Source organism: Hyla sarda, chromosome 6 (genome assembly GCF_029499605.1).
Source record: "Hyla sarda isolate aHylSar1 chromosome 6, aHylSar1.hap1, whole genome shotgun sequence".
NCBI lineage: Eukaryota > Metazoa > Chordata > Amphibia > Anura > Hylidae > Hyla > Hyla sarda.
Genome location: NC_079194.1, coordinates 237,185,919 through 237,211,697, shown reverse-complemented (window position 1 = coordinate 237,211,697; position 25,779 = coordinate 237,185,919). Strand labels below are relative to the sequence as shown.

The following is a 25,779-nucleotide window of genomic DNA, read 5'->3' as shown; positions in this document are numbered from 1 at the left end:
TTAGTAGGGATCGGCCGGTTATCGGATTGGCCGATATTCACGATTTTGGAAGTTATCGGTATCTGCAATTACCTTGCCGATAATGCGGGCGCTTTAAATAAATGAACTGCAGCGGCTTTTGCGGGGCCAGAGACCGCCGCTGCCACCCGCTTCTCTCCCCCTGCCTGTCCTGGGGTCCTGAGTCCAACCACTGCCCCCCCCCCCCTACCTATCCTCTGCCCAGAGACTGCAGCTGCCCCATTGCCTCCCCCATCCCCGGGTTTTATAATTACCTGTTCCCGGGGTCCACACTACTTCTGGCTCCTGCAGTGTCCTGCGCTGTTGCTGTGCGCTGCGCAATGACGAGTGACGTCCTCAAAGCGACATCACCTTCAGTGCGCACAGTGACAGCTCAGGACGCCGCCGGAGCCAGAAGTAGTGTGGACCCAGGGAACAGGTAATTATAAAACTGGGGATGGGGGAGGCAATGGGGCAGCGGCGATGGTCGGACTCAGGACCGGCAGGGGGAGAGAAGCTGGTGGCGGCAGCAAAATATCGGCTCTAAAGAATCAATATCGGTCGATCCCTAATGTGAAGTCACTGTCTGGGTATGTGGCTTGGTGTTTCCTTACTATTTGTTGTTTTATGTAGACACATGCTCCATTAGTGAGTGCAAACAGGATTTACTTGTAGAGGACATGGGGTTACTGTAATGGAGCCTCAGTCATCAAAAACGTCTTTCTCCTGCGGCTGCCCCTCTCCGGCTTCACTGAGATCACTCTCCTCCTCAGGAAACCTACTCATAAATGAATTAGTAGGATGAGCGTGATGCCTTCAATAGCCTGGATTAAGTGGATTGAGATTAATGTTCTGGATAAACCACATCATGTTAACATGAGGCGTCCTGCAGACACTCCACAGTATTAGGAGCAGCTCATAAACCCCCTCCTCATATATCCTGTGCAATGTGAGCAGCCTACAGGCCATGTATACGCCTTCCCATATACTTCATTATTCATCCGCTGCTTCTCTTATTTTATCTCCCCTTGGTGCATCCTAAAGTATATCAGGAGAGGTTCCTGCATAGTACCAATAGTGCTGCGTAGGCTTTTCCAAGGACTAGCAAAGTGGAGTAGGATCCCTTGATAGCCGTCATCGGAGGTCCAACAGATCATCAGAATTGAGGTTATTGGGCTTGGAAAAAGACGTTTTAGGGGAGACCTAATAACTATGTATAAATATATCGGGACAGTACAGAGATCTCTCCCAAAATCTATCTCTACCCAGGACTGTATTTATAACAAGGGGGCATCATCTACGTTTAGAGGAAAGAAGGTTTCTACACCAGCACAGACTAGGGTTCTTTACTGTAAGAGCAGTGAGACTGTGGAATTCTCTGCCTGAGGTGGTGGTCATGGGGAACTCTGTAAAAGAATTTAAAAGGGGCTGGATGCATTTTAGGAGAGTAGTAAAATTTCAGGCTATGGATATTAGATTTATAGGGACAGAACGTTGATTTATTCTGGTGCCATATTTGGAGTAGGGAAGGAATTTTTACCTCTAGTATGAGGGTTTTTTGCCTTCCTCTGGATAAACTCAGTAGGGACTCATTAGGGTTATAGGTTGAACGTGATGGATTCTGGTCTTTTTTCAACCTCATAAACTAAACAATTCAAGTTACTTTTTATTTTTTTATTTATTTATTATTTTTATTTTTTTTTTACTACAGGTAGACGGGGCAGATAGAAGAGAGGATTGAGGTTACATGGGACTGCCGAGTGCACATAATTTGTTGCCTTAGGGCAGTGTTTCCCAACCAGGGTGCCTCCAGCTGTTGCAAAACTACAACTTCCCAGCATTCCCGGACAGCCTTCGGCTGTCCGGGCATGCTGGGAGTTGTAGTTATGCAACAGCTGGAGGCACCCTGGTTGGGAAACATTGCATTAGGGATTCATAAGTGCGCACAGAAGCAGAGTATGCCAATGAAAGGATATTTTCTAGAACACTAATAGTAATTTTGCTAATGTGTTTTTTTTTGTTTTTTTCTCAAATGCACTAAAACACAAAAGTGCACATTGCTGTTATAGGGCCATTCCTATTGGAAGAAGGGAAGAATCCATTATGATAACTGGAAAAAATGCTGCATGCAGGTTTGGTTATCTTCTAGTATGATGACTGACACCCAACAGGCCCCATTAAAGTCAGTGGGGTCTAATGGCTTCCATTGGTGTCTGTCATGCAGTGGACAGTCATGCGAAGTTTTCCATCCCTGAATGGAGCACAGAAGTGAATCTAGTTTAAGCCATCACTTCATGAACATTGGAGGGGGGGGGGGGGGGGGGTCTCATCTCTGGGACATTGTTGTTCTCTGCTGCTCCTTCAACCAACCAGCTATGCACAACTCGGCAGTGTCTCTATTTTTAGTCCTTGGAGCTGGCTGTGGTTCCTTGCACAGTCCTGGGTGTCCTGGTGTACCTCTGTGCTGGGAAAAACTTGAAAGGGGATGTAGCACTGAATCGGCTCTGTGACCCATTCATTCTCATAATTGAATGTTCCATAGGACAGGCTCCCACGATCATGAAGTGATGGCATATTCTAGTGATCTGCCATCAATATGAGATGGAAATGGCTCTTTTAAAGGGGTACTCCACTGGCCAACGTTCGGAACATTTAGTTCCGAACGCTGTGTGCGCGCGCTGCTAGGGTAGACCACGTCCCCTTGTGATGCCACGCCACGGCCCCTCAATGCAAGTCTATGGGAGGGGGCGTGACAGCCGTCACGCCCCCTCCCTTAGAGCTGCATTGAGGGGGCGTGGTGTGATGTCACGAGGGGGGCGTAGCCGACCCCTGCAGCATTCGGAACTAAATGTTCCGAACACTGACCAGTGAAGTACCCCTTTAAAGGAACACGCCATCTCAACATAACTTATCTATTCAAAAGATATGGGATAAGTTATAGATCGGGGGGGGGGGTTACTGAGCGCTGGGGCCCCCAGGATCTCCTGGACGGGGCCGCGGCAGTCTGCAGGAAGTGCTGTTTTGTCCACAGCAGAAAGCCGCGGCAGACACGCCCCTCCATGTATGTCTATGGGGTACACAGAGGGGGCGGTCCAGAATACTGCCACGGCCCCTTCCAGGAGATCCCAGGGGGCCCAGCGCTCGGACCCCCCGTGATCTATAACTTATCCCCTATCCTTCCGATGTGTAATAAAATTCCCTTATCTTGTCCTGGTCTCAGCGCCCTTTCATCCAGCCATGTGTTTGGAGGAGTAAGCCTTTGTTCATGTATGTTATCTAAAACTATAGCTGACTGCAACATTGATTCAATTCGACGTATCTGTCTACTTTGGTGGAGGTAGGGGTGTAATGGCAACATTGAAACAAAAGCACTTTTGTCCCAGACATCTTAGTAGGAACCAATGTGACTGTAGCCTAAGGCCGTGTTCACATGTGCGTGAAATAGCTGCACATATACTGTGCAGTGTGTTTGGATGGGGAGATCAAAACCCATCCACTTAGGGTGCATTCACACAACGATTTCTTAATACAGGGATTCTTAATACAGGTCAGATAGTGACACCAGTCAGCTCATTTTTGCCCTGTATCCGGTTTTGTGAGCGGACTGAAAACTGTAGTATACCACGGTTTTCAGTCTGGTCACAAAACCGGATACGGGACAAAAGAGTCGACCGGTGTCACTATCTGACATCACCCAGTCAGCTCATTCAAATCAATGAAATGCGGGCTGGGGTACAGAAGTGCCCGGTTTTCACATCTACCAGCCGGATCCGGTGACCTTGTCAACTAATCGTGGTGTGAATGCACCCTTACAGCAAGAAAATGAGCAGACAGTAGATCAGATATGGAGCATGCTGGTTATCTTGCAGTAAATCCACGTTGCATCTACAGCACAATGTGCCACATAAGACATATAACCCCCGTCTCCATAGATGGCATTGCATTTCCTGGTGGATTTTGCATAAAGAATTGACATGTTAATTCTTTCTGCAAAGGCCAGAGTTTTAATCTCTGCACCAGATGTTTCCGGCATGGAAATTCTGTGGCATGCTCTGTTCAGCGGAATCCTATTAAAAGCAATTTAAATAAAAAGCACAAATGGATGCGCTCCGTAGTGTAACACCAGGGTACAATTGGTAACGCTATGTGTGAACTGCGCTTACCACATGGAGTTGTACTGCAACCAAGTACAACAATGGATCAAAGCATATCATCAAAGGGTCTCTGCAGCTTCTTCCCGCTGGAATAAAATCACGATAAAAACAGAAATCTCCAAACAGGGCGGGATGAATAGGAGCGCGGAGACCAGGTAAGAGCTTAAAAGGTTTATTCCCACAATGCAACGCGTTTCACGGTTGCCTGAGGAAGCGGGTAACCGTGAAATGCGTTGCATTGTGGGAACAAACCTTTTAAGCTCTTACCTGGTCTCAGCGCTCCTATCCATCCCGCCCTGTTTGGAGATTTCTGTTTTTATCGTCATTAAAAGCAATGGAACTCTGTAGCAAAAGAAATTCCGTAGGCTATGGCAGCATTCACTTGACATTTTTAGGTCTCTGTTGGGCTGTATGGCTTACGAAGTGATGATGATAGACATCCTGATGTGTTCCCGGCATGTTGTTTGTCTGGATTCACACACTGCTGATTTGTTGCGGAATCCTCTCAGAGATCCTACAAGAATAATACAATAGTGTAAAAGAATAAAGTTCTACCAGGCCCGGTTCACTTACTGAATCTGTGGTGGGAATGCTGCGGAATAAACAGAGAAATACTTGCACTATCGCGGGGATTTTGGCGCAGGATTTTACATTGGCATCAGGGCATAATCTTTTAGGCTGTGTTTACACAGCCGTCTAAACCCGTCCCGTTCTTCCGTCAAAAATTAAGACGGACTTTAAAAAAAAAAACTGAACAATGACGGATACAAACGGATAACATCATTCTGCATCCGTTATTGTCTTTAATAAACCAAAAAAGAATTACTTCTGAGTAGGGATCGACCGATTATCGGTTTGGCCGATATTATCGGCCGATAATCATGATTTTGGGCATTATCGGTATCGGCAATTACCTTGCCGATAATGCATAGACTTCAATGTTAAATTTACTGTCTCCTTTTTTTCTTTCGTTTTTTTGACAGAAGAAAAAAATACTGCATGTGCCGTTTTTACTGTTGTCAAAAAAAGGAAATGAGCGCAGACGGGTGCAAACGGATGTAAATGGATTGTAAAAAAAAATCCCATTGACATGAATGGGATTTTTTAAAACCGTTTTTAATCCGTTTACAGCCTGCAAGAACGGAACCGAAACGGGGATAAAAAAAACCAGGGACAGGCGGCCGTGCAAATTCAACCATAGAGAACGTTTACCTGAGCGAATCCTCAGCGCGGATTGTGCTGCGGATCCGCCGCTGAAGGACCGCTGTATGCTGCCTTTAGAGGTGCCTGCTCGGAGCGACAATCCGCCGCTACGAGCAGACACACTGCAATGTGAGAATCGTCACACGCATGCACAGTATACTCGCACATTGCGGCTGCTCGGGAAACGGGAGCAGCCGTGATGTGTGCGAGTAGACCGTGCATGCGCGGCAACTCGCACATTGCAGCAGTGTCTGCTTGTAGCAGCGGATTGCTGCTCCGAGCAGGCACATCTAAAGGCACACTGTAAGGGTCCTTCAGCCGCAGATCTGCATCGTAATATACGCTGTGGATCCGCTCGTGTGAACGTACCCTTATATAGGATTGCTGCACACTCTTTTGCGACTGAGAATCTGTTATGGGCATATGAATTGGGGTGTAAAGATTTTGGAAAGTGCCATTTAGATGTATAGAGCAGTTACAGAAATGAACCTCCAGTGAAGGCAGCTTTATACATCTGCTGTTTATATTTAATTGGCTAGACAAGCGTTTCCTAACCAGGGTGCCTCCAGCTGTTGCAGAACTACAACTCCCAGCATGTCCGGACAGCCTTCGGCTGTACGTACATGCTGGGAGTTGTTGTTTTACAACAGCTGGATGCATTATGTTTAGGAAACGCTGATTTAAGCCCCTTGCAACATATCTCTGGTATCCCATCAGTCATATCCTGAGGATTCTATATATCTGGCTGTAGACAGTAACTGCACAGCACTTGTAATGGCCAGTGTGGTATAGAAGTACATTGCTGTGTCAGCGTTTAGCGGATCCCATCTACATGGCGACCACATCAACATCTTATTTGGAGCCCTCTTTCTTTATCAAAGTAGTTATTGTGTAGCGTATAAAAAGATTGGTCACCACATGATCTTAACATTTTTCTCTTTTGAATCTGATGCTGCGATGTAAGGGTTAACAGATTTGTGCACAGAAAAAAGATCCAAGAATGGCTCTTGGCGCCGGCCTCCGGTAGAATCCTTATGTCCAACATGGACAAGTTGTGCACCGACCCGCTTAGGCTGTTTTTTTTTTTTTATGGACCATATTGGAGGAGATTTATCTAAATGGGTGCTCCACTGGCCAGCGTTCAGAAGTAAATGTTCCTGTTTTCGCGCTGCGGGGGTCCCTCCACTCGTATTTTGTTGTAGCTGTGTTGGCTACACTTTTGTGGCTTTCTCCGTTGAAGTCTCTGGATTTACAGAAACTTGACTTCCAAAAGTGGTGTCATGATCTTTTATATGTTCCTCACACACATCTAAGGTCACCTCTAACTAATCAGTAACCACATAGCATTGGTTTACCCTGGATGAAGAGGCCGGCAGGAATGTAGACCATAAAATCTGTGCTGCTTTTTTCCCATAGTCATAGGATATAAAGAAGGTTGACTGTTTTCTGACTTTGCTTTTTAGGTGTATTTTGAGGTATTAGAGAGCATCAGACTTATAAATGAACTGTTAAATAAAAATGGAGCTTAGCTAGTGCTGGGCGGTATACCGGTATGAACCGGATACCGTTTTTTTTTTCTCCCACGGTATGGATTTTTGCCCATACTGCTATACCGGTCGGGCCCCTCCCCCACCCTCCGAGTCAATAAAAAAATGTAACTTACACGTAATGGGGGTGGTCCGGGCTATCCATCCTTCCTGTAGTGTCCGGTGGCATTCCGGGTAAAGGGTGAACCGGTCCGGGCTGTCCTTCTTCTCCGCTCCGGCCTAGTACGTTGCATAGACACCGCTATGCTGGGACGGCCGTGACGTCAGGTGCGTCGCTGCGCACGGACATCACTGCACAGCGGCGTCTGTGCAGCGTTACTAGGCCGGAGCCTGCCCGAAGTGGAGAAGAGGACCCCCGGAGAAGGACAGCCCGGACCGGTTCACCCTCCACCCGGAATGCCGCCGGACACTACAGGAAGGATGGATGGCCCGGCTCGCCCTCCCCGGACTGTCCCTTCAGCAACTGGGAAGGTGAGTCAGGGTTCTGGGATGGACAGGGGTCTGTATAATATACTATACCTACAGTAGGCCCTCCAGCTGTTGCAAAACTACAACTCCCAGCATGCCCGGACAGCCAACGGCTGTCCAGGCATGCTGGGAGTAGTAGTTTTGCAACAGCTGGAGGCACCCCTAGTTGGGAAACACTGACCTATGCTATGCACTACTATATAGTCCAACATGCTGGGAGTCGTAGTTTTGCAACAGCTGGAGGCTGTATGGTTGTTTGTTACATCTATTTAAAAGGGTACTCCACTGCCCCAGTGTTCAGATCATTTGGTTCCAAAAGCCCATATAGTTCCGCTACGCCACCTCAATGCAAGTCTCAATGTAAAAAAAAAAATATACCGTGATACTCATTTTTGGTCATATCGCCCAGCACTAATCTTAGCACGTTTCGTTTCTATGGAGCAGAGCTGCAATACCAGATACAACGCACAGGTGCCATGCTGTTTTTGGAAGAAAGCAGCCATGTTTTTCTAATTGTGGACAACCCTTTCAATACCATTGACAACTAGGAGATGGCAATGATACTGTTTGCTTCTCCTATATTGATCAGGTAAAAGATATTGGTGGTATGAGTGTGCATTGCAGCTATGAAGGAGGTTGTTGTTAATACTGTTTTGTTTACTGTGATTTCTAGGACTGCCCCCCCTAGGTTAGTATTTGCTGTTATTACTAGGACTGTCCCTAGGTTAGGCTCTGCTGTGATCACTAGGACTGTTCTCTAGGTTAGGCTCTGCTGTGATCGCTAGGACTGTTCTCTAGGTTAGGCCCTGCTGTGATCACGAGGACTGTTCTCTAGGTTAGGCTCTGCTGTGATCACTAGGACTGTTCTCTAGGTTAGGCTCTGCTGTGATCGCTAGGACTGTTCTCTAGGTTAGGCCCTGCTGTGATTGCTAGGACTGTTCTCTAGGTTAGGCTCTGCTGTGATCACGAGGACTGTTCTCTAGGTTAGGCTCTGCTGTGATCACGAGGACTGTTCTCTAGGTTAGGCTCTGCTGTGATCACGAGGCCTGTTCTATAGGTTAGGCTCTGCTGTGATCACGAGGCCTGTTCTCTTGGTTAGGCTCTGCTGTTTTACGAGGCCTGTTCTCTAGGTTAGGCTCTGCTGTGATCACTAGGCCTGTTCTTGGTTCGGCTCTGCTGTGATCACGAGTCCTGTTCTCTTGGTTAGGCTCTGCTGTGATCACGAGGCCTGTTCTCTAGGTTAGGCTCTGCTGTGATCATGAGGCCTGTTCTCTTGGTTAGGCTCTGCTGTGATCACTAGGCCTGTTCTCTAGGTTAGGCTCTGATGTGATCATGAGGCCTGTTCTCTAGGTTAGGCTCTGCTGTGATCACGAGGACTGTTCTCTTGGTTGGGCTCTGCTGTGATCACGAGGCCTGTTCTCTAGGTTAGGCTCTGCTGTGATCACTAGGCCTGTTCTTGGTTCGGCTCTGCTGTGATCACGAGTCCTGTTCTCTTGGTTAGGCTCTGCTGTGATCACGAGGCCTGTTCTCTAGGTTAGGCTCTGCTGTGATCATGAGGCCTGTTCTCTTGGTTAGGCTCTGCTGTGATCACTAGGCCTGTTCTCTAGGTTAGGCTCTGCTGTGATCATGAGGCCTGTTCTCTAGGTTAGGCTCTGCTGTGATCACGAGGACTGTTCTCTTGGTTGGGCTCTGCTGTGATCACGAGGCCTGTTCTCTAGGTTAGGCTCTGCTGTGATCACTAGGCCTGTTCTTGGTTCGGCTCTGCTGTGATCACGAGTCCTGTTCTCTTGGTTAGGCTCTGCTGTGATCACGAGGCCTGTTCTCTTGGTTAGGCTCTGCTGTGATCACTAGGCCTGTTCTCTAGGTTAGGCTCTGCTTTGATCACGAGTCCTGTTCTCTTGGTTCGGCTCTGCTGTGTTCACGAGGCCTGTTCTCTTGGTTAGGCTCTGCTGTGATCACGAGGCCTGTTCTCTTGGTTAGGCTCTGCTGTGATCACGAGGACTGTTCTCTAGGTTTGTTTCTGCTGTGATCACGAGGACTGTTCCACAGGTAACGCTCTGCTGTGATCGCTAGGGTTGTTCTGTAAATGACAGCATTTTATGGGCCCCAGCTTCTTCCAGGTAATCTCATTAATTTGTTGCCATCTGTAGATTCTATTATCTGAAAGGTTTGATTGTTTGTTTTTAATTTGTAGGATTACCTGGTGGGGACTTTGGCACCCAAGATTAGCACAATCATTGTTAGGCTAGTGTCACCTACTTCTGTGCATCCAGAGCCCACACCAGATGCAACAAGCTAGATGCCCTGCATCATACATGTTCTCATGCCCCGTAGGCTACAATAAATCACAGCACCAGACCAGCAGATAATCCGGTTTAGATGCCCTCCAGGGGGTCATGTTTGATCAAAAGTTCTGCATGCATCGATTTTATCTGCATACAGGAATCTGGCCTTACAGGCAGTATAGAATTAGTTTGGCTAGTTCTAGCTACTCTATGAAGAACTTGCACCTCTTTGATAAATGTGCGGGTAGAACATGGCCAGGTTAACAGGAGGTAAGAAGAACATGACTTACACAGACAATAACCCCCATATTGGTGTAGTAAAATGCATGTTTTCATACTACTTGCATGAAGGAATAAAGTTTAGTCCATTGTGAGACCTGCGCCACTCTAAACCTGTTCTTCTGGTTGCTGTGTCCTCGTTTTTCCTGGTGACAAGACAGGTGAGTGGCATTATTCTATATTGCCTTACTTTGTATTCAATTGAATTCTTGTTTGCCTAAGTGTTCATTGTGAAGTCTGTCAGCTCAGCCTGGCAAATATGAAGAATGCCATGGGAAAGGGGGGGGGGGGGGGGGTGCTGCTTTTGTCGTGTTTACTGTATTTTTGCTACACCCAGCATCTCTCCATTTTAAAGCTTACCTGTCATAGTGAAAAAAAAACTTGATCATGTACATATAATTTTAATGTGTCTAGGACCTATATATCCCTAAAATATAGCATTCATATGTTGCTCACTTTCTTTGTGTTCTTGCCTTCTGGAGGGGGCTTGTCCATCTCTCTTCCTCACTGTGATGACTAATCTGAGTCTGGGAGCAGCCTGGCAGTCTGCAAATCACTGCACAGTAGTTTTTATTCATACATTTTCAATCTGGTTTTAGTAAAGCTGGATGCTAATCAACATAGCTGTCACTGTGCCATTCAGCTTTCACTGACTTCTGAATGTCTGATCAGCTTCTTTGTCATTCAGGAGAAAGCTTTGGCTGCTCAGGCATGCTGGGAGTTGTAGTTTTGCAACAGCTGTAGCTGCAGTGTTTATAAAGCACTGTTGCCTTTAACTGTTGCAAAGTTACAACTCCCAGCATGCCCACGCATCCTTTGTCTGTAGTTTTGCAAGAGCTGGAGGCACACAGCTGTAGAATACACAGCTCTAAAACAGTTTTACAAAGATTGTACCCCCAGCTGTTGCAAAACTACAAATCCCATCATGGGAGTTGTAGTTTAGGAACATCTGAAGGCTGTAGTGGTGCAATGGTGATCTCCTATACTGGATACCAACACACTTTACGGCCGGTATCTAGTATGCTGCAAAATACAGAGTAGTCGGTCTCCATAAAGACAGATGACCCTAGTGGTGGCTATTTCCATTTTTGATTTTTTTTTTTTTACGTTAAAGTTTACGTTTTTTTAATGTATATTTAAGTCATCTTATCAGTAGAACTACAAAGTATATGTGCCATCCCGATTAACGACCGTGTAGTTTGAGGCTTTGCGCGTGTTGATTCTTTCGTCAAAATACAGAATTTTGTAACTTCCAAAATTCTACAGTGTGTACAGTGCAGCAGAATCCTATTGAAAACAATGGAAGGCTACAGCGTCGGAACCTCTGCTCGTAAATTCAGTAGTGTAAATGGGCTCTTACAATTGAAGTTGTCCCAGAATTACAGATTTTATTCCCAAGTAAAGTACTATAACCAATTCATACTCGCCTAAATAGTATAGTTTACTTGAAATTACGGTCTCAAAGTACCCCAAGTCCAGTGGCACCTGGCTGTATTAAATCTTCAGCAGGAAGCTCATGCGTAGTAAATTCGGACAGCTCCGTCCTCTGGACATGCTCAGTAGAGCTTTCTCAGCTGTACATGACAGGGCTATCACTATTGAGAAACTGTGCTGTATGTTCCTTGAAGCTTGGAGCTGGGGATGTGACATCACGACCACACCACACCGCACGTGACATCACGCCACGCCCCCTCAATGCAAGTCTATGGGAGGGGGCATGGTGACTGCCACACCCCCTCTATAGACTTGCATTGAGGGGGCGTGGTAATGACGTCATGACCCCAAGCGCCGACACCCAACATTATAAACGAACGCTGGGTGCTGCACAGAGATTGAGGGGGTCCCAGCTGTGGAATCCCCATGATCAGACATCTTTTGGATAGGGGGAGAAGATGTCAAGGGGTGGAGTAACCCTTTAACAAAAGATGGGCATAGGCAGAGCACCTAGAGCTGTGCCTGCTGCCCATATTATTAGCTGGGGATGTTATAAGTATGTACCCCGCTACCATCACGATCCAGGTTCTATTTTTACGGGTCTTGGATAGTTTCAATCTACATGTGACACCTACTTTTTTATTTTTTATTAAAGGACAACTGCAGTGGTAAACATTTATATATGCCCGGGCCTCAAAAATTAACAAAATAAACTCATACATACCTTTCTACAAGCCCCCGTTGGTCCGGCACAGGCCTCACGGTCCGACAGTGCTGACGTCATTCCACTTCCTGGGGATAGGGACGCCGCAGAGCCGTCGGCGTATCACCGGCCGTGGCGATTTCCACCCCGGCCTGTGATAGGCTGAGCCCACTGTCATGTAAGGAGCTCTGGCCGGCTTCTTACATGACAGTGGGCTCAGCCTATCATCGGCCGGGGCGGGACATCGCTACGGCCGGTGATACGCCGATGGCTCTGCGGCGTCCCTGTCCCCAGTAAGTGGATTGATGTCGGCACTGCCGGACCGTGAGGCCTGTGCCGGACCAACGGGGGCTCGTAGGGAGGTATGTATGAGTTTTTGTTTATTTTTGAGGCCCGGGCATATATAAATGTTTACCACTGCAGTTGTCCTTTAATTAATAAAAATTGTATAATTCAAAATAACTGACTTTAAAAAAAAAGACAATAGATGCAAACGGATGTTATCAGTTAGTATCCATTTGGATTTGTTAGTGTTCAGCTAATAAACAATTAGCAAATTTTGTTCTGAGCATGCTCAGAAGTAAAAACGGATCAAAAAATGGATGCAAATGGATGACATTAAAGGCTCATCTGTTTTCCATAGACTTCAATGTTAAATTTACTGTATCTGTTTCTGCTTCCATTTTTTTTGACGGGAGAAAAATACTGCATGCACAGTCTCTTCTCCCGTCAAAAAAAAGTGCAGACGTATGTGAAGGAATTGTGGAAAAAAAAATCCCATTGACCTCAATGGGGATTATTTTACAAGCAGCAACAACGGAACCTAAACAGGGGAAAGAAAAGGGGACAGACGGCCGTGTGAACGCACCCTTACACTTTCCTGTAACCGGAGGATTGAATTTGGGGAACATTAAATGGGTACTCCGCTGCTCAGCATTTGGAACAAACTGTTCTGAACGCTGGAGTCGGCGCCGGGAGCTCGTGACGTCATAACCCCGCCCCCATGACATCACACCCCACACCCTTAATGCAAGTCTATGGGAGGAGGTGTGATGGCCGTCAAGCCCCCTCCCATAGACTTGCATTGAGGGTGCAGGGTGTGACATTATGAGGGGGCGGGGCTATGACGTCATGAGCTCTCGGCTCAAGCGTTCGGAAAAGTTTGTTCCTAATGCTGAGCAGCGGAGTACCCCTTTAATAGCCCTTGTTGATTTCATGGTCTTTTTGTGCCCCTCCCAGGGTTCAAGTTGGGTATTCCTTTTTGGGTGTGTTGTGTACGTGTAGCACTACTTCTGTAGTGTTTCTCCTTTTATAGCTGGGTTGCCCTTTGAATAATATGAATGTCATGTTGATAATTTGCTACTTGGGACCCATCTAGAGGTCCACTGCACACGCTTACATTCTGGAGGCCTTCATAAGTTACATAAGTGCCCTTGCCATACGACAAACAGTCCCCTGCCCTCGTGCTAACAATTGATAGCTGGTGCTTCAGCTGGCAGACTCCTTTTGTGTTCAGCCCATTTAGAATCCTAGTAACATCCTCGTATCTCTACGATCTCCCGGCGTGTGACCGGTTATACAAACTGTACAGTTGACTTTCTTAGGTGGTGATGCATGAAGGAAAGATTATACTAGCAACATAAAAGGCCCCAGAACTTCAGACTAAACGGCTTTATCCTGTCAACAGTTCTCATAACTTGTTCTTGTTACATTCAAGAGCCCTTTAATCTTCTTATCTCCTTGCAGGGGGCGGGGGATTACAGGACTTGGAAGCCGTTTTGGCAGCCGAAATGCACAAATAGCTGGGACTAGTGCTAAGAATGTGAAAAGCTTGAGGATTGGGTTAAAAAAAAACTGGTGGTTGGAGGGCATGTCGGAGCACCTCCAGGATGGAAAGTCACTGCACAATGCTTACTAGCCCTATGAACACATTAAAGGAGTACTGTAGTGAAAAAAGATGTATCCCCCATCCAAAGGGTAGGGGGTAAGTTAGGTCATGGGGGTCCAACCGCTGGAACCCCCCTCGATCTCCTGCACTGTGCCCTGGCAGTTCGCAGGAAAGGGGCGTCTCGACCCCTGCACTAAGCCGTGGCCGACACGCCCCCACCCCCTCCATGTACATTTTAAGTACATTATGGGCGCAGCCCTATTTCCTAAGCTGTTTTTAAAGCAGCATTCTGGAAACATTTTTTGTTGCTTATATAGTGTATTATAGGCAATTATTATAACATAGAATAGAGCTTCTTGTTTATGGCTTGTGCTTATCTGATGTGGCAGGCATAGGTTTACAAATGCACAATAATTGTTCTGTGAAGCAGTCTGCATTTCTCATGAGTCCTCTCACTTTGGGTGGGGTGTTTGATTATTGCAGCTGGTCATCTCATCAGACTGCTTGTGCTGGAGATCACCCAGGTGAACTTTAGTCTAAGTAGCTTGCAGTCACCTCACACTGTGCAGTTTTCTTCAAATTGCTTTTTTAATATTACCATGAAAAGGGGATTTGACCTATAATCACAATTGAAGGATTTTATGAAGATTTGATGTTTTTAGGCTGTCTTCACACATTGAATTTTCACTGCATGTTTCACACATTTTTACAGCATTTGTTTTTTTGCAGAATTTTTTCAAAATTGTTGTGAAAATGACATGCTTTTACAAGATTTTGCACAATTGCAGCACAATCCCAATTTTTGCCATTGTTTTGGAAAAATCACAGCAAAAAATGCTATGTGAACAGAGCCTCAGGGGAGGTGTATGACTACATATATAACTACATATCCTGATCCCATAGAGATAACAGATGGAGCTGGGAGGGGTCTGGGAACAAGCAGAAGGGGATCTGGAAGGTGATGTTATCCTGTAGGTCACGGGAAGTCAGTCTGACATCCTGTTGTAACCATTAAGTAGCGAAAGATTCGGACAGTCAGACTGGTGATCACATGACCAAGGTAGAGTAGTGAAATACATATATAAAACAAATGGTGCTGTAGGACGAGTGATGGTTTTATGGGTTGGACATTGATTTATAGGGTCGCTACTTATAGGTTGCACCAGAGCAGTGGTCTTCAACCTGCAGACCTCCAGATTTTGCAAAACTACAATTCCCAGCATTCCCGGACAGCCGTTGGCTGTCCGGGCATGCTGGGAGTTGTAGTTTTGCAACATCTGGAGGTCCGCAGGTTGAAGACCACTGCCCTAGAGTTTCCTTTTTCAATCCTTTTTGGAGATGAGCGAACTTACAGTAAATTCGATTCGTCACAAACTTCTCGGCTCGGCAGTTGATGACTTTTCCTGCATAAATGAGTACAGCTTTCAGGTGCTCCCGTGGGCTGGAAAAGGTGGATACAGTCCTAGGAGACTCTTTCCTACGACTGTATCCACCTTTTCCAGCCCACCGGAGCACCTGAAGGCTGAACTAATTTACGCAGGAAAAGTAATCAACTGCCGAGCCGAGAAGTTCGTGACGAATCGAATTTACTGTAAGTTCGCTCATCTCTAATCCTTTTACACTGGCTGACTGTCTTCAGGGGACAGACAGGTGAACATATATTTGACAGGTTTTGCAGGATGTTATTTTAAACATCAGATAAAGGTGTGTCCCGAATCTTCAGATCTAGGATATAATACTACCGCTCCTATCTGGGATCTGATAACTTGTTCCTATAATATCTGCATTTAAAAAGTGATCCTAGCGTCCGGCAGGGATTTATCTCCGTTCTTACCATGCTCCACCGCTGTAATATAATTCAATTACACCTGCAGAATGCTACTGAACAGGCCTCTAAAGCCATGCCAACAGGGTAGGGGAGGGCCGAAAGGGAAATGAATTTCTTCATATACTTCATTACTTATTTATACCTGTTCCTGCCATGTAATGATGGTGGAGCCGCGCTCCCTTCTTTACTTCCCTTTTATACTGAGTGGCCGCATCTTGGCTTCTTCTTCTCAGAAACCTTCATTGTCTTCATCGTCCAAGAGACTAAACTGGTCTTAATGTTCTCTGTTTGGTAACTATATACTAGTTTTTATTACTAACTTTGTTGTGTTTACCTAGTTATGGAATTTACAAAGTTTCTTTTTTTTTGCTTTGCTATTAATCTCTTCAGGTACTTAAAGGGGTACTCCACTGCTCAGCGTTTGGAAACTGTTCCGAACACTGGAGCTCGTGACGTCTAGCCCCGCCCCCTCATGACGTCACGTCCCACCCCCTCAATGCAAGTCTATGGGAGAGGGCGTGATGGCTGTCACGCCACCTCCCATAGACTTGCATTGAGGGGGCGGGGCTATGACATCACGAGCTGCCGGCTCCAGCGTTTGGAAGTTTGTTCCAAACGCTGAGCAGTGGAGTACCCCTTTTAACCATAAAATGTGTTGTAAACCATAAAATGTATTGTAAATTTGTAAAACCCCTTTAACTGTTAGAACCCCTCCTTATAGTATGGTCATAACCCCTCCTTATGTGTGCAGTGGTTTGTTCCACATCAAACATGATGCATCTCCCAGCTGCCTTTTATTTGGGTGCAGTGGTATACTCCACGAAGATTTACAGGGGTGCTGTCTAGACTAATAATTTCCCTCTGATATCATTGTACAGGGCCCTGCATAACTGCAGCTAGTTGAGTAGAGACACCCTGATTGATCTAGACCAGAACACCTAAAAGGAGGGGTTTCTGGTCATACAAAAAAAAATAGTGAAGTCTAAGAATATTTCTCCTGCATAAAATGCAGGACAATAGGGTTGACTTGCCACCACCATGCATGTCTATGGGTTACTCGAGTATCTGCGGCTCTCCTATCGGGATACATGGAGAGGAGGCGCGCGTGTTGACCCCCCCATGTGCATGACGTGAGCCTGGGTGCTCTACTCTTGTGTCGGGATACATGTGGAAGGGAGGGGCGTGTGTTGACCCCCACTCTGTGCACGAGGTAAGCCTGGGTGCCGTACAAGGCACTGCCAGGTCTCGGCAGTCACACACATCCCCTATCTTGTGTGTGTGGGGGGGGGGGGGGGGGAGATTTTAATGTAGGGAAGTACCCCTTTAAGTTCTTAGCGGGAACTCTTCATCTGTTAGTAGCCATTTTGTCTTGAGATAATGCTGGTACTTTGAGTGTCTTTTGTTGTGTTAGGGTTTATAAAACAGGACCAGTCACTACCATTACCATTCATCAGGCTAGCTTGTAGATGTATACAGGTGACAGGTGAAACTACGGCATTTTACATAAGTTGCAAAAGAAAATTTTTGCTGCAAATGTGCTGCCAGTGTGGCAAAGACCACAGAGCTACCCGTCCGCAGCAGGGAGCTCACTCTGCAGTAGCTTTGTGACTGATGGCAGTTCATCTGCAGTGTCAAATACGCTGCAGATATGCACTGTATCCTTTTACCTTATGTTATCCAGCTGTCCATGTATTCTGAATAGTATAAACATTGCAGTGACCCTCCCAGCACATCGACAGAATGCAAAAGCCAGGCTTCTGAGCATTCCCCAGTGTTACCGCCATGTCTGGAATCTGTGTCCTGGACATCAGATGGTGGCCAATTGGTAGATATCTTTTCACTATAAAGTCCTATAACCAAGGAGAGTCCAATGCAAATCCCTTGACCATTGCTTAATTCATTGTGTATCCCCCCAATGTTACATTTCTTCATTGTATCTTATCACCCCAACTTAACGCTTTTCTTGCACTGTATTCTGCTGCCATTACAGAGTGTGGGAAATATAACAATCCTAGGTAAGACTTTGAAGCAATGCACTTAGATCCCTGCTATATTAGATGCCAGAGGCTATATGACGTGCTCTTTAGGTAATTTGCAGGCATTAGGCTGTAGTCTGCTATTCTTCTGTAGGATTGTACTGTGAACATTAAGCCGTGCTTTCCATGTAATGACAGGCTAATAAACCTAATCCTACTCCCTGCAGGGTATGATATGGAGGAAGTTGGTATAGGTGAAGGTAGTTAAAGGGGTATTTTTAACGATGAATCTTAAAGGGGTACTCTTCCCCTAGACATCTTATCCCCTATCCAAAGGATAGGAGATAAGATATCTGATCGCGGGGGTCCTTTTGCTGGGGACCCCTGTGATCTCCCTGCTGCATCTGGCGTTTGTTTAGAGCGTCGGGTGCAGCGCTGGAGGCTGGTGATGTCACGGTCATGCCCCACTCGCAACGTCACTTCCATGCCCTAACAATGCAAGTCTGGTGTGACTGCCCCTCCTGTAGACTTGCATTGAGGGGGCGTGGCTGTGACACCATGATTCGGGCATGACTGTGACATCACAAGCCTCCGCCCTGCATCACCAGTCATCCGGTACGGAGTGAAGTTAGCTCCATGCACCCGGATGTCTGGGGTGCCGCAGCTGAGATCACCGGGTTCCCCAGTGGCAGGACCCCCGCGATCAGACATCTTATCGCCTATCCTTTGGGCGGAGTTCCCCTTTAAGACCTGTCGGACACCAAACTTACCGGTCTGGAGGACAGAGGTCCCTTTGATGCTTCTACTACACAGTCGTGCACCCAGCCACCACATTTTTGGAAGTACTGCAACAATGCTTCATTTATTGGCTAAGAATGTTTAGTTCAGTCCACATGGTTGATTGGCGGGAATGATTTCAATGGGATTCTGCTTCACTGTCCACATGGGGGAAATCCCGTTCTGTGGTCTGCCAAAAGAATAGACTTGTCAGAGGGAGACAGAGAATCAGGAGAAAAATTATGTGCGCTGTCATTGCACTAAAGGAACTCTGTGTACAGGAGACACTTTATCACAGAATATATATTTGGATTTATTTTTTAGTTTTTTTAATACTGGGTGGCCTAAAGTAGTGATGTCAATTTCACATTGGTTTTGTACCATAGTGGAGACACATTACACCTGCTATGCTTTGCATGTCTACCATGGTCTGGGATCCAATATGGCATATTTGAATGGGCAGTCAATAAAATAAATACAAAATTTGACAAGTCAGTCTATAAACCAGGGGTTTCCTACTGTGGTGCCTCCGGCTGGTGTAAAAACTTACAACTTGGGAGTTTTAGTTTTTCACCAGCTTGAGGCACCCTGGTTGGGATACACCTCTATAAACTATGGATCTGCTGGATGGTGTAGTCATTCGGAACCATAAATAGAAAACCTCTGAAAAACTCATGTTGGTAAAACCCTAAGACCAGTATAAACTTCTATTATTCCTTTCTTCCATGACTTGTTCAATTGATGAGTGAGAAGGAAAAGTGATCTAGTATAATAGCTATAAGGCTATGTTCAGGAGGTTGTGACACCGGACGCCAAAGTACTTGTCACCAAATAAACTGTTCTCAACTACCTAAGCTTTCAAAAGCTGTGTATCATCCTTTTCCTTCTTGTTCACATTGTGCAATTTCCCAGCAGGCATGACATCACTGAAGCCTGCTGGTGGACAACTTCCGCCCTCAAATGGTTGCAGAGCTGTGATAAATAAAAGACCTCAGGCTCTGTGCATGTTTCAGTCTGTGTTGCTATCAGTGAGGCTCTCCTGCAGCATTGAGTCTGTGCAGCTTTCTGTGAAAATCTGTGGAGCTTTCACTTTCTGTGCAGCTGTCAATCAAGCTTAGTGCAGAGAAACACTTCCTGAGTTGGGTCTCCTGCCAGCCCAGGAGGAGACCAAATTCACTGTGTTAATTGCAGCAGGGAACAGAGCAGTCAGCTAGTGGCTGTTTTTTGTATTACATTTTAAACATATTTATGTTGATAATTTTGAAGTCAAGTGCATGGGAAAGTGTCTGCGAATTACACAAGGAACACTATTAAAAGTTTTATTTGCTGACAGGTACTCTTTATATGGGGTCCATTTGGCTTCTGTTAGATGCCCCATTATTTTGCATGATTTCAGCAGGCAGAAAAAAAACCTTGACCTGCATGAATTTTTTTTCTCAATGGAATCAGTGAACGGATCTCCAAACGCTGGTGTGAACATAGCCTAAACTTCACTGTACAATAACATTAAAGATTGGGGCTGTGGCAGTAAGGCATGTCGACTGTCACTGCTATGGCTGTCAGTTTGTGTTGAGCCTTTTGTATGTGACAGAAAGAAATCGTTTATTATCAAAATTCAGTGTTTCCCAACCAGGAGGTCTCCAGCTGTTGAAAAACTACAACTCCCAGCATGCCCGGACAGCCTTTGGCTGTCCGGGCATGCTGGGAGTTATAGTTTTGCAACAGCTGGAGGCACCCTGTTTGGGTAACACTGATTTAAGTGAAGTGTTTTTTGGCAAGGCAGTGTTTTGTTATACGAAAATGCCAGTTTGTGCACACAATGGCCCAGATTTATCAAACTAAGAGGAAAAAGTGGAGGGATTTTCTCATAGCAACCAATCACAGCTCAGCTTTCACTTTACCAGAGCTTGTTAGCTGAGCTGGTTGCTGTGGAAAAATCTCTCCACTTTTTTTCTCAGTTTGATACATCTGGGCCAATAACTCTGAACACCTATTAGCCATAACATTAAAGCCACCTACTTAATATTGTGAATATCCACTTAATGCTGCCAAGAAAGCTTTATTTCATACACGGCAGGTTCCGGCTTCTATCAGCAGCCATTTACCCGCCAGTAATGGCCGACATCTGCGATCGCACGGATGTCCGCCATTAACCCCTCAGGTGCGGCGATCGATCATCTGTAATGGCGGTCGGAGGTCCCCTCACCTGCCTCCGTCCGTATCCCGGCATGTCCTGCTCTGGCCTGAGATCGAGCAGAAGATCGCGGATAATACTGATCAGTGCTATGTCCTATGCATAGCACTGAACAGTATTAGCAATCAAATGATTGCTATAGGTAGTCCCCTATATGGACATAAAAAGTGTACCAAAAAAAAAAAAAAATTTTAGAAGGCGAGGAGGAAAAAAGGAAAGTGCTAAAATAAAATTGGCCTGGTCCTTAAGGTGAAAATGGGCTTGTCCCTCCATTTGATAGCCTGTGTGATTTGTAACACATTCGTAAATTACATAATACACCAAAGATGAATCCTTACCCCAGAAAAAAACAGCTCTAAATTCTTGACCACAAATTCTCACTTCCCTTCTGTCTTGGTCCCTCTTCTGCACCATATAGAAGGGGTCGGGAACTTAAAAAAGTTATGTATAGGAGAAAGCCTTGTCTAGGGGACCTCTTCCAGAAGGTCAATGCTGTGCCTGAAAGCTAAATAAAGGCTTTCCTTTTAACTATGGCCAGCTGTAAAGGTCTGAGCAACTGTTCCTTACATAAGTACTGTTCTTACTGTAAGTACACAGTGCTCCTTCCTGAATGTAATCCCCTTTCTTCCCTTTATTGGTTAGATTATTTTAGACACGTAGAAGACCTTCTTGACACCGGCTATCGAACACTGACTTGGTACCCATACATCTTTCCCCATGACTATTTAGTGAATTCTTGAATTGCTTGTATAAATGTTGATAGACCTACCATTTGGCACGTTGTAATAAGTCCCTTTTTTTTTCTTTCCCTTCTTTGTGAAATGTTTATAGGAGAGCCCACACACTAACCGTATTATTCATCCTGACATGTTCCTTGGTGTATGTTACGTTACTTGAAGAGACGCCCCAAGACACAGCTTACAATACAAAAAGGTAAAGTCTGTTAATAATCAGATTTCTTAATGTACTTGTTGTCTGTGTTCGCACTAGTGTTAAGAGCCTCTGTTGGGATCAGTGCACACCATATATTGCTGTTCTTGCCTCACATAAGCAAAGTCAATGAGGTTGGTTCGTAACCATCTATCTGTATTTCAGAAGTCATGATGCTGGCAAAAGACATGCAAATGAGATTCCCTCCAGAAGGAAGCTAGCTAGTGCCATCTATGTCAATGCCTGACCCTTGTTAAACCCTTGAAACATGACTCTTATCCTTATAATCCAAGACTCTTTTTAATGGTTAGAAATGAACTTACAAGGTATCTTAGCCAAAGGTGGCACTAGATAGTTCACTTCTCGGGGACAGCTAATTTGCATAATCTTTTCCCATGGAGTATTACCTGTAAAATTGCATACAGAATTGGATCTCTTAAAAGGGGTACTCCGTTGCTCAGCGTTTGAAACACTGTTCCGAACGTTGGAGCAGGCATCGGTAGCATGTGACATCATAGCCCCGCCCCCCTCATCACGTCCAGCCCTGCCCCATCAATGCAAGCCTATGGTAGGGGGCTTGACGGCTGTCACGACCCCTCCCATAGACTTGCATTGAGGGGGTGGGGCATGACGTCATGAGGGGGCGTTGCTATGTCACGAGCTGCCGCCTCCAGCATTTGGAATAGTTTGTTCCAAACGCTGAGCAGCGGAGTACCCCTTTTTAATGTGAACCAGTATCCCTCATAACATTTTGTGTGACGCGCTGCACTTATGTGCCAGTCTTAGTCACATTAGCAGATCCATATTTCAAAGTAATTTTGTCCATTTCAATACTGTTCCCAACCCGGTGAATACCCATGTGACCTGGTCCTAATTTACAAATTTGCTACTGTAGACCGAAAGTCTTTGCCACCTTTGTATATCTCTGAGATGTTTGTACGGTATCTCATGGAGTTACATAGGCGGCACTGCCTTCCTTCCTACAGCAAAGAAGCTTTAGATTGGTCGAGACCAAGTGATTGGGCCTTCAGCAGATTGGGAACAGCAGCAGAACTTCACTTTTCTGTCTGGCCTGGGAGCCTAATAATAAGCCATCACTTCCCACTGATCTACTGATCATCACAGGCAGGACTACATTAGGACTACATTAGGATTACAAGCATGGATGCAAATAAGACAGGATACATTGGTGACTATAGGTGATGGGAAGAGCATGGCCGCAACTCTTCCATAGTCAGTAGTCTTATTGGTTTCTATGGTTGATGTGGCTGCTGCAAATCTTTAAATTATTTAACCCCTTAAAGGGGTACTCCACTGCCCCAGTGTTCAGAACATTTGGTTCCTAAAGCCCATTTAGTTCCGCCAAGCCCCCTCAATGCAAGTCTATGGGAGGGGGCGTACGCCCCCTCCCATAGACTTGCATTGAGGTGGCGTGGTTGTGACATCACGACCACGCACCGAGCTTTGGGAACTAAATGTTCTGAAAGCTCGGGCAGTGGAGTACCCCTTTAAGGACTCAGGGTTTTTCAGTTTTTGCACTTTTGTTTTTTCCTCCTTACCTTTTAAAAATCATAACCCTTTCAATTTTCCACCTAAAAATCCATATTATGGCTTATTTTTTGCGTCACCAATTCTACTTTGCAGTGACATTAGTCATTTTATCCAAAAATTCACGGCAAAACGGAAAAAAATAATCATTGTGCGACAAAATAGAAGAAAAAACGCCATTTTGTAATTTTTGGGGCTTCCGTTTCTACGCAGTGCATATTTTGGTAAAAATGACAACTTATCATTATTCTGTAGGTCCAAACGGTTAAAATGATACCCTACTTATATAGGTTTGATTTTGTCGCACTTCTGGAAAAAATCCTAACTACATGTAGGAAAATGTATAAGTTTAAAAATGTCATCTTCTGACCCCTATAACTTTTTTTATTTTTCCACGTACAGGGCGGTATGAGGGCTCCTTTTTTGCGCCGTGATCTGAAGTTTTTATCGGTATGGTTTTTGTTTTGATCAGACTTTTTGATCACTTTTTATTCATTTTTTAATGGTATAAAAAGTGACCAAAAAATGTTTTTTTGGACTTTGTAATTTTTTTTTGCGCATACGCCTTTGACCGTGCGGTTTAATTAATTATATATTTTTATAGTCCGGACATTTACGCACGCGGCGATACCACATATGGTTATTTTTTTTTTATTTACACGGTTTTATTTTTTTTTTATGGGAAAAGGGGGGTGATTCAAATTTTTATTAGGGAAGGGGTTAAATGACCTTTAACACAATTTTTTATTATTTTATTTTTTTTAACTTTTTTTTTGCAGTGTTATAGGTCCCGTAGGGACCTATAACACTGCACACACTGATCTCTCATGCTGATCACTGGTATGTATTAACACGCCTGTGATCAGTGTTATCGGCGCTTGACTGCTCCTGCCTGGATCTCAGGCACGGAGCAGTCATTCATCGATCGGACACCGAGGTGGCAGGTAAGGTCCCTCCCGGTGTCCTGTAAGCTGTTCGGGACACCGCGATTTCACCACGGCGGTCCCGAACAGCCCGACTGACTAGCCGGGATAGTTTCACTTTAGAAGCGGCGGTCAGCTTTGACCGCCGCTTCTGAAGGGTTAATACGGCACATTGCCGCGATCGGCGATGTGTGGTATTAGCCGCGGGTCCCGGCCGTTGATGAGCGCCGGGACCGACGCGATGTGATGCGGGGTCGCGATGTGATCGCGGGAGCCAGCGCAGGACGTAAATGCAGGACGTAAATATACGTCCTGTGTAGTTAAGGGGTTAAACAACTTCTGAAGTAAGATTGGTTCCCCCATTATCAAGTGTGGAAAATAGAATAATACATTGTCAGTAAATAGATATAAACACATCAGTTAAAGTATTAATATTTGGTTTTAGGTAAAAAAGAAATCTAAAATGAACTCAGGTGTCAGTCGCCTACAGACGGATATCTCACCAGACAGGACAGTGCACTCTAGAAAATACTAGTGTAGATTAAAGGATAGCACATATAAGGGAAAAGGTGGGGGCACTCGTGAGGTCGTCACTATCTAATGCCTACTTATTGGCTAAAACACTCTGGGTTTAATATACCTCAGTATATGGCAGTCCTGGTATCCTTATACTTCGGCCACCTGCGGGGTGCACATTAGAGAAGCTGCAGTATCATAAATGGTATAAAAAGAAAAGGCAGTATGCACTCACCGCTAGGTTACGGTCGTTGATCCTCGGAGTCCGGGGACACGGGTAGGATCGGCGTCTTTCGGCTGGATGAAGTGGGTTGATCCTGCGAAACTACGGGTGTAGCCTCCGAGCGCTCCTAGAAGACGCCGATCCTACCTGTGTCCCCGGACTCCAAGGATCAATGACCGTAACCTAGCGGTGAGTGCATACTGCCTTTTCTTTTTATACGATTAAAGGATAGCTTCTAAGTGCATGGCTGACCACATCGGGACCTCTTACACAGCCACCATTTTCTCAGGGACTGTAGAGGACTGTCCTGACACATGATGAGCATCTATTAGATGTCTGCATTTTAGGTGCCACTGGTGTTATTTAGAGACTTGGAATGTTGGGAAAACCTCTTGTCATCCTGGATGGATTCATCTATAAAGGTATACTTTAAAAAAAAAAAAATTCTCGCAGATTTATGTTTTTTTGGCTTTTTTGTCAAGTAACACTGGAAAAAGCATAGCTGTGGCTCTACGTCTAGTACGTCTGATAGATCATGCATTTTGTGTAATTGGCGTTGCGCTTCTCTAGTTACCTACTTGTTTCCCTACTGACAAGTGGTTCCTGTTGTGGCTCCCATAGTTGTCCCCAGATTTCCCAGACCCTCCGGATCTATCTAGTTATAAGATATTCCTTTCCCTTGCTCAGTGACTGCAGAGTAACCAGACTGGGAGGTGTGGGTGTGAACTGTATCTGTAATGGCTGCTATTTGCTTACAAGGGAAGTATTTAGTATACAATTACCTCGAACTACTTGACAGGAAACGTCTCATAACATAGTGTGTAAAGCGTGAATTGTGTGACAGATCGTGCCCCCTGTGGGGGTGGTGGGCGGTTGTCTTGTGACTTGAAGGTTATGATCTCAAGG

General features: G+C 45.5%; 1 protein-coding gene across 2 annotated transcripts in view; it reads left to right on the top strand.

Moving 5' to 3' along the window:
• PTDSS2 (phosphatidylserine synthase 2) overlaps nt 1-25,779 on the top strand; it is an 85,353-nt gene that overhangs the window by 21,613 nt on the left and 37,961 nt on the right. The window contains exon 2 of one of the 2 annotated variants that reach the window (XM_056526713.1): nt 21,565-21,666. The exons of the other annotated variant lie outside the window; for it this stretch is intronic. Coding sequence (XP_056382688.1) covers nt 21,565-21,666 — 102 coding nt within the window. The remainder of the gene's footprint in view (nt 1-21,564; nt 21,667-25,779) is intronic. 2 annotated transcript variants of the gene reach the window in all.